The 13,153-nt window shown below is 37.3% G+C and overlaps 1 protein-coding gene across 1 annotated transcript in view; it reads left to right on the forward strand.

Annotated features, from left to right (window-relative positions):
- Positions 1–13,153, forward strand: part of NUP210L (nucleoporin 210 like) — a 68,721-nt gene that overhangs the window by 48,941 nt on the left and 6,627 nt on the right. The window contains exons 28-36 of the mRNA XM_006177199.2: positions 534–692; positions 1,639–1,730; positions 2,859–3,033; positions 3,890–4,065; positions 4,545–4,762; positions 6,260–6,396; positions 9,203–9,329; positions 11,161–11,310; positions 12,807–13,057. Of these exons, the coding sequence (XP_006177261.1) occupies positions 534–692; positions 1,639–1,730; positions 2,859–3,033; positions 3,890–4,065; positions 4,545–4,762; positions 6,260–6,396; positions 9,203–9,329; positions 11,161–11,310; positions 12,807–13,057 (1,485 nt within the window). The remainder of the gene's footprint in view (positions 1–533; positions 693–1,638; positions 1,731–2,858; positions 3,034–3,889; positions 4,066–4,544; positions 4,763–6,259; positions 6,397–9,202; positions 9,330–11,160; positions 11,311–12,806; positions 13,058–13,153) is intronic.

Here is a 13,153-nt window from a genome sequence, read left to right on the forward strand (position 1 = left end):
CTTCAACATTTGCCTCAGTGTTAGCCTTCCTTTCCCTCTTACCAGAAATCTGTCAAGGGCTAATCTGTATCCAGTCTAGACTAGAATGGTGAGTGAAGCAAGTGGGGAGATGGTCAGCCAGTTTAGCATAGTCCTAAAACAGTGGCTTCCTTTTCTTGTCCTCTTCCTTCCTTGGTACCACGCTGAACTCCAGGAGTCAATTGCCTTGCTTCTCTCCCGTCTCAAGTTCTACTGTCTGAACCCATTTTAGAAACCCTTTCCTTTATTTCCTTTCTTCTCCTGTCAATAAATTAACTTCAAGATAATATAAGAACTATTGCACAAGAGTCTTGCAGAGTTAATTGAACACTGAAAACAGAAGTTTACTTTAGGGGTGACTATGTTGCTGGGAATATGAAAAGAAATAAATATGAAAATAAGCCCTGGAACTGTAGTTCTTCTAGATAGCTATTTCCAACATATATTTTCCATATTGTTACAACAAAGAGGGACGGGCCCATGAATATTTCTTAATCCATCCCTTCACTGTCTAGGTTTTTCTACAACTCCCAGTAGAGAATAACTTTGCCATGGTTGTCCACACAAAAGCAGCTGGTCGGACCAGTATCAAAGTCACTGTCCGCTGTATGAACAGTTCCTCTGGGCAGTTTGAGGGGAATTTGTTGGAATTGTCTGATGAAGTTCAGATCCTGGTAAGATCACAAACCTAAATCTTTTTAATATGTCAAGGAGAGAAAGTTATATTCTCTTATCATTCATGAAGAGCTTCATCTGGATAGAGATAGAGAAATTGCTAGAGGGATCTCTGGAACAGGATTATGGTTTCCAGATCTTTGTTATCCCTGGTAATTGCTTCTGTGTAAGTACTGACATTAGAAACTGCAGCTCATGAACTCCCCTCAACTCCCCACACAATGAACACAGTGTGTGAACACCATAATAACTAATGAGGGGTTAATTTATGATTTGTTCTGTCTAACATAGATAATATGATACAGTCAACTTAGGACTATCTCATGCACAGGTAAAATGAAATCCTATCCTAACTTCTGGTAAGGTAGAAGACTAGGAATAGTTTCTACACATGTTCTCAGGCTAAAAGCTAAATAACCCTATTGTTTCTAGAATTCAAAAGAAAAACTACCATTTTTGTGGGGCAAATAAATTTCTCTGTCTCTGAATTTGGGACTAATTTTTTTTCCTCCTTTATTTTTGCTTTGGTTCCTAATTCAGTGGTGGGTAGAGGAAAGAGCACTTTACCAGGAGGAAGACTGAATAGTGTCCCTTGCTAATTTAATATTATAGGTTCTAGTTCTCAAGCCTCTTTTCAGATTACTAGAGCTAAAGCTAGAAATTTCAAAATTATTTTATACCTGTATCTAGGTAATACAGAGGATGTGGTAAGTGTAAACTTTGTCACGTGTGCATTCCCTTGTAGTCAGAAGGAGGGCTAATGTTAGGTTATATATGCTAGATTACCTAGATGTTTTAAATGCCTGGCTCTTTTTGGAAAGGAGTATTGTGGGGCATTGGGCTAAACTGAAATTAGGCAGACTTGATTCGCAGTTATTCATTTGTGAATAAAGATCATCATTTGTCTTTTCTGGAAATAAGAAAAGCCTAGTTTTCTCATTATAGGTGTTTGAAAAACTCCAGCTTTTCTATCCAGAGTGCCAACCTGAGCAAATTCTGATGCCCATGAATTCTCAGCTCAAACTCCATAGCAACAGGTAAGGAGAATGGAGAAGAGGGCAGGCCAGGATCTAACCTTACCTTCAGTGAAACATTGCACATGGAAAGAACTATTTACCTTCTGGGTGATTTTTCTAACCCATGAATAATTTTTTTAGTTGAAGTGATATTCACATAACCTACAATTAAAGTGTACAATTCAGTGGCATTTAGTACATGCACAGTACAATCATTACCTCTATCTAGTTCCACAACGTTTTCATTACCACCAAAGGAGACCCATACCCATTAAGCAGTCACTCCCAATTCTCCCCTCCTCTCAGCCCCTGGCAACCACTAATCAGCTGTCTCTATGAATTTAACTACTGTATATTTCATGTAAATGAAATCATGCAATATATAACCTTTTGTGTTGGCTTCTTGCAGTTAGCATAATGTTTTTGAGGTTAATCCACATTGTTGCATGTATTGGTACATCATGCTTTTTTATGACTGAATGATATTCCATTCTATGAATATAACATATTTTGTTTATCCATTCATCCATTGATGGACCTTTGGTCTGTTTTCACCTTTTGGCTATGGTGAATAGTGCTGCTATGAACATTCGTGTACAAGGGTTTGTTTGAATACAGTTGTCCCTTGGTATCCACAGGGGATTGGTTCCAGGACCCTCACTTCCCTACCAAAATCTGCGGATGCAAAAATCCATTATATAAAATGGTGTAGTATTTGCATATAACCTGTGCACATCCTCCTGTGTACTTTAAACTGTCTCTAGATTATTTATAATACCTAATACAATGCAAATGTTATGTAAATAGTTGCCAATGTTTCAAGTTTTGCTTTTTGGAATTTTCAATCTGCAGTTGGTTAAATCTTTGGATGCAGAACCCGCAGCTATCGGGAGCTGACTGTACTTGTTTTCAATTTTTTTGGCCAAATAATTTTTGATGATAAATATGTAATAGTATTTGATTTTTAAAGAGATAAGCATAATCCAAAGGCTCACTTTTACATGAGGAAAAAATAACTACATAACATGGAGAATGGCAAGCAGTTTCCTCAGAGTACAGTCTGTAACAGTGATCCTGGCAATCTCTACTTCTTTCTTTCTGGTCAAACAGAGCCCCCAAGAGATGCCACTTGCCCTATTTGTTCCCTAGGGAAGGGGCCGCCTTTGTGAGTTCCCGTGTTCTCAAGTGTTTCCCTAATTCATCTGTCATTGAGGAGGACGGCGAAGGGCTCCTGAAAGCTGGTTCCATTGCAGGTACTGCTGTGTTGGAAGTCACATCTATAGAACCTTTTGGAGTCAACCAAACAACTATAACTGGGGTTCAGGTGAGTTCAGGCACTCACTCAAAAAAATAAAAGGAATAGCATGGCTTTAAAAGAACTGGAAACTTCTCTGGAAGTCAGAAATGAACTCAGATAAAAGGACAACCTTGACATGGTTATGAATCATCAAATTAAAGTGGACTTTAGAGTCCTTGTTGTGAAAGGGATTAGCCTCAGATTGGTATGACTGTCTCCTGAGTAGCTTTGGCAAAAGGGTTGGTGTGGGAGAAGTATAGTACTATTGCTATCAAAATCAGGCTTTGTTTTTAGAATTTTTTTAAAAAATTAGAATTAAAAGGACCTTAGAGGTAAGTTAGTTTAAAACAAACAAACAAAAAAAACTTAGGCATTAAACATCTAGTATATTCCAGATATTATGTTGTTCCTTTTATGTATATTATCTCTTTTAACTACCACAAAAACCCTATAAGGTAGGCATTATTACCCCTATTAAACTGATAAAAAATATGAAACCTAGAATGGTTAAATGAAGCTATGAAATGATGAAGTTAGGATTCAAAGCTGGACTTCTCTTACTGTATCATAGTTTAGCTCTTAAAGTGTGAGGACAGAATCTATAGTATTCTTGATAAATGATAAATTATTTAACAATAAATATTGACACTCTGCACAAAATAGATAAAATGCAGTCCTTTCCTCAAAAAGCTCCAGCTTCCCTTCACATTTCTTGGGAAGCCATTGCCTGTGCTGTCATATTTTTTTTTCATTGATTTAAATCATCTCAAATCAAGAGCTAACTATTTCCTACAGAGGAGGAACATCATTTTATCATTGATTATAAATCTCAGCTCTTCTCCAATGCATCCTTCTCTGTACCAGGAGATTTTGTCTCCCACAGGTAGCACCAGTGACATACCTGCAAATGAGCAGCCAACCCAAGCTATACACAGCTCAAGGAAGGACCCTATCAGCCTTTCCACTGGGCATGTCTCTCACCTTCACTGTTCAGTTTTATAATAGCATCGGAGAGAAATTCCACACACACAATACCCAGCTTTATCTGGCTTTGAACAGGTATGGAAGGCAAAGGAATGGTGTTGACACTGTGGTAGAAATCTTGTAGATAAGCCTACTATTATACAGCAGCTCTAGCGAATTCATCTCATATTCTGCACTTGGAATCTGATCTTTCTTTCTTTCACTAAGATGGGGGAAAAATCCAGAATTAGTGCTCAGTGAAGAAACATTTCAGGATGTTTTGACTTTGACAAGTCCTAGTTCATAGAAAGCTCTTCTAGGGAGCTAACTGAAGTATTATCAAAAAGCCATACTGGAAAAAAATTTAATTAAAAAAAAAAGCCTTACTGGGTACTATATATTATGAAGGTAATAGACCTGAACCATGGCCCCTAGTTGCTTACTCTCCACTGCAGAATTCCATCTAAACTTTTGAGCTGTTGAATATAAAATACTGTGATAGGGTCTGCCCCCCAGAACTGTTTCCTAACTATTGTCTCTTTTCAGAAATTTCTACCTTTCATGTCTACTTTCAGGGATGACCTGCTGCTTATTGGACCAGGGAATAGGAACTATACTTACATGGCCCAGGCTGTGAACAGAGGGGTGACACTTGTGGGGCTCTGGGACCGGAGACATCCAGGCATGGCAGATTATATTCCTGTTTCTGTAGATCATGCCATTGAACCCGACACCAAGCTCACCTTTGTCGGAGATGTCATCTGCTTCAGTACTCACCTCCTCAGACAGAATGGTTTGGATACCTTCTCTTTCTCAACCTCACAACTGACAGGATTAAAAACAACTCATCCCTTAGAGGATTTTTTCCAAGTTATCTAAAATCTAAGGGGTTCTCTGAGAAAGAAAATACTTTTGTGTGTTTTATTATTTTTCATGTTAACTGATAGTTCTGTTTAATGTTCATTTCTCTCAATAGCCAGCTAATTAAAGGTCAGCCAGTAATATTTATCAAGTGCCTACTGAATATATAGGCAGTGTAGAGTACTGTGCCTTCTCCTGCATTCAGCTTCTGCAGGAAGGTAATTGCTGAGTTGAACATCAGTAAAGGATGAAATAAAAGGAAGGAAAGGACAATAAGGCTTTAGTTCTAAGAACCAGTTGTGTTCACACTGTTTTGTGAGGCACATTTGAAGGCCTAACTCCTTACATACACCATCACTGTAAGAAGGTTTGGCCTTGTAATGGGCTACACTATACTCTTGATCAGCAAAGCATTTCTGTTCTAAGTACTATTGAGTTAAAAAAAAAAAAGTCAGTCTTGGGTTAGGAAATGTGTATTATATCTTTGGACTTACAGGTAGCATATCCCAAAATGGTGTACACTGGGTGTGTGCAACCAAATAATCCATCCAAGTAAGGCTGGCTGCGGTGGTATGTGGCTTTGGTTTTTGCATCCTCTTTTGAGAACTATGGATACATGTGTTTGGGTAAAGTAATGTAATGTTGGGCCTGACTTTAGCATTATCTGTGTATTTTGGACTTGATACAAAGGGAGCTCTATTCAGCCTAGGTCAAATCCTCCAATCCTGTAATAGCTGATTTGCAAGCAAGTACTTACTAACATGTAATCCAGGGCCGATGAGCTAACTCTGCTTAAAATACTATGATTGTTAATCTCTTCTCAATGAAACAGAGGCTTTTTTACTCCTTTTTCCTAGGTTCTGTCAGGATTGTCCCTATGTCTTCCATTCTGGAATTTTGGGGGCATCCCAAACCCATAGCACTATGGATGAGGAAGCAGAAGAGTCACATGCTAGGATCAGTAATATAATCTAACATTTGACATTCTTCTGCCACCTTGAGACTTAAACCAAAGTAAACCAATCCTCTCTTCTGCCAGTTGATACTTGCTTGCAGTCTTCTTGCTGGTATCAATCAGTAGATCAAAGCAAATTAATCCTTAGCAGGGTGTATACAAAGTTTAATCAGAGTTATCCCTATGTGTAAAAAGAGTTTTTCTTTTTCCTAAGGGAACAGTTACATTCTCCAACTAAGTAGCTCCTTTTGTGACTCTTAAAGTCAGTAGTTCCTATTTTATTTTGCTGGCATAATACATGAAGGGGTACCCAACATTCAGAAAACAAAGTTATCCTCAAAGCTGGATGTTCCCCTTGGGAAGGGATATATGTATGCTTGAATGGTCTACTGATTTGGATTCTGAGTGAGGTTACAATGACCATCAATTTGTATCAAAAGTTGTAGCCAAGTGCTTTCTTTTGTCTTTTCCTAGGTGAACCTGGGATATGGATGATTTCCACTGACAGTATTCTAAAAACAGACATTGTCACTGGGGTAGGAGTGGCCAGGAGTCCAGGAATAGCAACAATCTTTCATGACATCCCAGGACTGGTGAAAACATATCGAGAGGTAAACCTAATGATACAAAAGTTGAAGAGTCTAGAGCAACAATTTCTATATATAGGGATATGCATACAGAAAACAAATCCTAAGAAAAGAAATACATTCACATATCAGATATTAAGCCAGCCAATAAACTTTATTGGAACATGAAGGTAAATAGTGATTAGGATTCTTAACCAAAAGAATGATTAATCTGATTTAAAATATCACTGTGGCTACTAGTTGATGCTAGACTGTAGGGACAAGAGTAGAAGCCGAGAGACCAGTTTGGGAGGCTATTATTGCAGTAACCCAGGTGAGATATGATGATGGACCAGGGGCATAACAGAGAAGGTGGTGAAAATTGATTAGATTCTAAGTATATTTTACAGGTAAAGTTGATAGCCTTTCCCGACAGATTACATGTAGAGTGTGAAAGAATAAAAAATAACTTATGGTTTTTGATTGAACAACTAAAAGGATAGAGTTGGTATCAACTGAAGTGGGTAAGAGTGTAGGCAGAATAGTTTTGGAGAGAAGACAAGTTTTGCACATGTAAAACTGAATGTCTGTTAGATGTCAAATGAATGTGTTGAGGTAGCTAGGTATAAAAGTCTGGGAGTCATTGGCAGACAGATGATATTTAAAGCCATTAGATCACCAAGAGAATGAGTGTAATTAGAGAAAAAGTCCAAGGACTAAGCTCTGGGGGCACTCCAGTATTAAGAGCTCTGAGAGACAAATAGGAACCAACAAGAGAGATTTATAAGAAATGACCAGGGGTGGGGGGAAAACCCAAGGATACTGGTGTCCTGGAAGGCAAGTGAAGAAAGTATTTCAGAGAGGGAGAGGGTGATCAACCATGACAAAGCTATTGATAACTCAAGTATGAAAACTGAGAAATGACTGATGGTTTTTGCAGTATGGAGACTGGTGACTTTGATGAGTAGCTTCAGTGGAGTGAAGGGAGTGAAAGTTTGGAGAATTGAAAAGAGGAGTTGAAGACAGCCCTCTTCAAGAAGTTGGAGTCAAGGGTTTGTTTTGCTGATTGTTTAAAATGGGAGAAATCATGAATCAGTAGAGAAGGAAAATTTGATGTAGGAGGAAGAATTGCTTAAGTGATATCCTTGAGTAGGTGAGATAGGTGAACAAGTGGAGGTAGTCTGCATAAAGCTTTTTCTATTTCCCCCTTACATACATGTAATATCTCCTTCCTCTGTGCCCAAAGAACTTGTTTATTCCTCTTTTCATTCTCAAATGTAATAGCTGTTATTTTTTGAGCATCTACTATCGGCTTGGCACTTTGCATCTATTTTTTAAATCTTGATTTTACATGCAGTACAATTATCATTTTTAATCTTCTCAACCCTGCAAAGTAAAGTATTATCGCAATTTTATAAATGAATAAATTGTCCAATAAATGCCCACATGGTACCTTTTTTTAAGGAGCTCAGAGTCTAGTGGTAACATAAATAATTACACATAGATGGCATAATTTACAACATAAATGATCATGTCAGAAATTCTCTTAGAATACAGAATAAAGTCACTAGTTCTACCTAGAGGCTAAATTTCCCAGAGATGACATTTAAACAGAGTCTAGGGATTAGTAACTTGGCAGGTAAAAGGGGAGAAGGCATATATGTGCAAAGGCAAATAAATGTATATGTTGTGTGAGTAGACTAGTGAATAAATCAAGGTGGCTTCAGGTTAAGTTTTAAGGGTAGAGAGGGAAAAACTGGGTAACATTCAAAGAGAACTTGTATCATGGACAGATAAGAGGGTTGAGGACAGAGGCAGCATGAGGAGATAACTAGAAAAAGAGACTGAGAAAGGTCTAGGTACTAGAAAAGCAAAGAGAAAGGGTGTCACAGAGGCAAGGGAGGAAATGGGCCATGGTGTCAGAGGCTACAGAGAAGTCAAAAGGTCACTTTTTCCAGTTTGTGTACTTTGTAAAATCCTCATTTAATTACTCACTAACTAGGAGACAATCACTGAAGCCTATTATGGGTCTGATTGTGCAAGGCTCTGGAAATACAAAAACGAAAAGAAAACTCCTTTCCTCACTGAGCTCTTAATGTAACTAACTTGGTTTTAAGGTCCTTGAATAGTTTAAAAACAAAGAACTATGGTAGTACTAAGGAGACTGGAAAGTAAATTGCATTTAAATTAAATATATTTGGGGGAAAGGGTCACCATCATCATCTTCTCTCGTTGTAATCATTAAGCACTTGCCTTATATTCAAGGCACAGTATAGAATGTACAAAGATAAATTAGAGTTCTCAGTCGGAGAACTTAGAATCTAATAGGAGGGATTTTAACAAGTATAAAAATACCTACAATATAAGGCAGAACATTACAAGTATATTGAGAGAAACAAAGTACTTTAAAGTTTCAGAAAAGGTTGAGATTATATGCATCTAGAGAGAGGAAAAGAGAAAACTTTCTAAAGAAAGTTGTGTCATGTATAACTGAAAAATTGTGCTCTACACTGGAATTTGACACAACATTGTAAAATGATTATAAATCAATAAAAAATGTTAAAATAAATAAATAGAAAATTGTGATTGTCTTCAGAAGCATTTTAATAGGGAGTTATACAAAGGGAAGATATATCAGAAGGAATCAAGGACAAAGACCTCCTTTTAGAAAAAAAATGTTATCTTCTTCTCAAAAGTGAGCAGATTCTGTGGTTCTCAAATATGTGATCACTAGAAGGGCAATATGCTGTTGTGTGAGACATACTTTTGGTTAAATAAGTTATGAGGCATGAAGAGGGAAGGAACCAGATTCTCTAATTTAGGGACCTATTTTCCTTTGGTTTACTGACAGGTGGTAGTCAATGCATCATCAAGATTCACACTCAGTTATGACCTCAAGACTTATCTCACCAATACTCCCAGTTCAACTGTGTTCAAGCTCTTCATCACCACTGGCAGAAATGGTGTCAATCTTAAAGGTGAGGAATCTCTTTATAGGTGTGGGTGGTTATTCCCATCTTTCTTATCCTCTCTCAATTCATTTACCGCTTTGGATTAGCAATCCAAGTTTTCTTTTATGTCAAAATTGATTCTACCTTTACAAAGAAATCACTGGGAGCTATGAGACTTCAGAAATTATGACTAGATTAAGGTTTTGAAATAGGCTCAACCTAGTCACTAATGTCTTTCTACTTATAACCCTGCCTAGAACAGGAGGTAGCCTAGACCAAGGATTTCCAAACATGGCTGATTTTCAAGGTTACCCAAGGAAATTTTTTTAAAATACAGATTTTTAGGCTCCATCCAGAAATTTAATAAGTTTGGGATAGAGCCTAGGATACAATTCTTCTAAAGCTTCCCCAGATTTGAGAATTGTTGGACTAGATGACATCTGAAATGTTATTTGCTCAGCAAATTTGCCTTGTGTGTTTTTTGGTTTTTTGTTCTGTATTGGGCTGTGATTTACTGTCAAAAAAGGGGTGCAGAAAGATTACTAAAATACAAGAAGCTACTAATAGATTCTAAATGCTATGTTAGGAATTTTTGTATCTTTTATCTCACTTAACAATCTTAACATGTAGTAATGATCATCACTTTAAAGATGAGAATACTGAGTCTAAGAGCAAGTAACTTGTACAAGGTAACAACCAGTTAGTGGCAGGAATGGTAGTTATGTCCCACAGCAAAGTCCATGTGCATCCTTCCATTTTTTAAAGGAACAAATGCCAGATTTTTTTTTTTTTTTTTTTGGCCGAGAAAACACTCAAAACCAAGCAGAGAAGTCCAGAATACAGCAGAATATAATTGTCTATAAAACTTAAGATAATTTAAACTCTAATTACCATTTTTTGTCCTTCAACTTTTAAGCACTTAACGTATTTTCAGATAAAATATTTAACCTTATAAATACATCTAAGTATGTATGCATAAATAAGAATATTTGATCTTTAAAATTCTGCAGGTTCTTTTACAAAATACTAAATGTTTCTTCATAACATACTCACTCACTGTTGTCTACCTCACTTAATTTTACAAACAGATTTCAATTTTTTTCCCTGCAGAATCTTTCTTAAACCACAACTTATTATGAAACCTTATGAAGCAGTTCCTTTAATATTGCTGATAGTCTCCAAAAGATGAGAATGGTTACTGGACTGCTGGCAATTGAGAAAGCTTTAGTAAACTGAGACCATTAAGAAACTGTACAGGGGAAAATCTTGTTAACAAGACACCAGTTCCTGTTTAATCTAAATAGGGGGAGGGTGTGGTTTAGCATGCATGAAGTCCTGGGTTCAATCCCCATTATCTCCATTTAAAAAAAAAATTAATGCCATCAATGGCGCCAGTCCATTTTTTGCCAGTGCTATGCAGCTCCTGTTTAAGTCACCACTTGTAATGAGTTTCTAGAGATATTTGACTTGAATCACTGCAATCAGTTATGGAAAACAAACCTTGCTACACTAAAAATCTACTTCCCAAGTGTAGCACTTTATTTCTAATAGCTGTCCAATTTCTCTGTAATCTTATTCCCACTGATGAATTCCAAAAACCTTTGAAACAGGACACCACCTATGATATTGATAATAATAGTCTCATTATAATCATTCACAAACTAGCAGAGGCAAGGGTCTTACACTTGATTGTGGTAGGACCCAACAGAGCTGGCAAGTAGACAGCTGTAGCAAGTAAAGCAGAACTGACCCTCTTTCTTGCTTTTTTTTTTAAAAATACTAAACTGCCTCTATATAACAGTCTCCCCTTTTACAGATTGTTACTGACAAAGCTAATTACCTCTTTTCTGCTCATTAGGATCCTGCACCCCAAGTCAGGCCTTGGCCATTACAACAATGCTTCTTCCAGAGACCCTCATTCTGTGCCATGTACAGTTCAGTAATACTTTGCTAGATATTCCAGCAAGTGAAGTCTTTCATGTCCAATCAGATTTCAGCATGGAGAAAGGTGGGTTCCACCAGTTGAATCTGGTTTCCCCCTTGTTTTCATATTTGTACAAATGTCACATTCTTACTGGATTGCATTTCTACTTTCCAGTTTCATCTGCTCTATAACATGGAATCTTTCTCAATCAGCATTTTTGTTCTGTTCATTCAACAAACTTTTAACATGTGTCTTTATATTATACAGTGCTTTTCTATTATAACTTACTATTTTCTCTTTTCTTAGCCTATTATCTCTGTGAGGGATTGGATTATGTCTCATTATCTTTTATCCCCAACTAGTAGCACAATGTTTGAATGTTGTTGAACTGAAGGATATTCCAATCAGAAGAATAGCATTAACAAAGTAGAAAGTAGAAATAGGCCTGACATTGGGAAGACTTAATATAAATCAACTGATCTAAAATGAAACAATTCATGTCAAATGTAAATAGGTAGTACTATATCATGGGAGAGCTCCTACTCCAAGGTCAGGCAGTTTGAATGGTACGGGTAATGAGAAACCACTGAAAGAAGGCTCATTCAGCAAACTGTTGAGCACCAAACAGAATGGCTGGTACCACGTCAGGCACTGGACATACAAGGAGTTAAGACAAGGCTTTTAACTCTTACTAGTACTGCACAGGGTAACTAGTTATAGAATAAAGATATACGTGGGATGCTATAGGATGGCAGAAAAAAGGAGTATCTACATCAAACCTGGGGGTTAGACTCAGTTTTCACAAAGGAAATAACCATTAGAAGGACAATTAGGACTGAAATAGATGCAAAGAGAACAGGACATTCCAGGCAATACAGAGTCCTGGGAGTTTTCAAAAATAAGTTTGAAGCAGTTTTTAAAGAATCTAGTGGGGGTACACAGAATGGATAAGAAAGAAGAATGGGATGCAAGGAGACTAGTAAATGGGGCCATTGCAATAATCCAGGCATGAACTGATGAGGGTCTAGACCAGAGAATCAGAGAAATACTAAGGGGGCAAATGTAAGACATTTCAAAGGATGAGCTAGCAAGATTTGGAGAATGACTGGATATAGGAATGAAGGAATGGATGTCAAAAGACAACTAAGGTTGAGCATGGGTAACTAGGAAAACAATACTATTAACAGAAATAAGGCCATCAAGAGGTGGTTTGATAAAGAATCGATTAAACCATGTTCAAAGCTTGCCTTTCACAAACTCCTTCCTGACCTCACTAACTATGACTGCTTATCCTACCTATATCCGCTTAATTTCCATTTGTACTATATTATTTAATACTCTCTGACATATCGATTTACCAGTGATAGTATTCTTAAATTCAATCGTGGGTTCCCTGGGACTGTTTTTCCTCTGGTAACCTCCCCTATAGTGGCCAACAGTGTACTAATAGTGAACTGCTAAAAATTGAGTTCATGTTTTCTTTTGAATTTGCATGTAACTATTTTTCCCTTCCTATCCTAATTCAGTTGACTAAATAGAGCCTCTGAGCCTTACTGCTCAGTTTCTCCTCTTGTTTTCAGGGGTTTATGTCTGCCTAATCAAGGTTCGACCCCAGTCAGAGGAGCTGCTCCAGGCCCTCAGCATGGCTGACACCTCAGTCTACGGTTGGGCCACACTTGTCAGTGAACACAGCAAGAATGGAATGCAAAGAATCCTCATTCCTTTCATCCCAGCCTTTTACATCAACAAGTCAGAATTGGTTCTTAGCCACAAAAAAGACATTGGGGAGATAAGAGTACTGGGAGTGGATAGAGTTCTTGAGAAGCTAGAGGTATGTTAAGGACTGAAGCAAAGCAGAGCAGGGTTTTTTTTGTTTTGTTTTGCTTTTTCTTTTCTTTTCTTTTTTTTTTTTTTTTTTTGGCAGAGG

Source organism: Camelus ferus, chromosome 21, assembly GCF_009834535.1.
Source record: "Camelus ferus isolate YT-003-E chromosome 21, BCGSAC_Cfer_1.0, whole genome shotgun sequence".
Lineage (NCBI taxonomy): Eukaryota > Metazoa > Chordata > Mammalia > Artiodactyla > Camelidae > Camelus > Camelus ferus.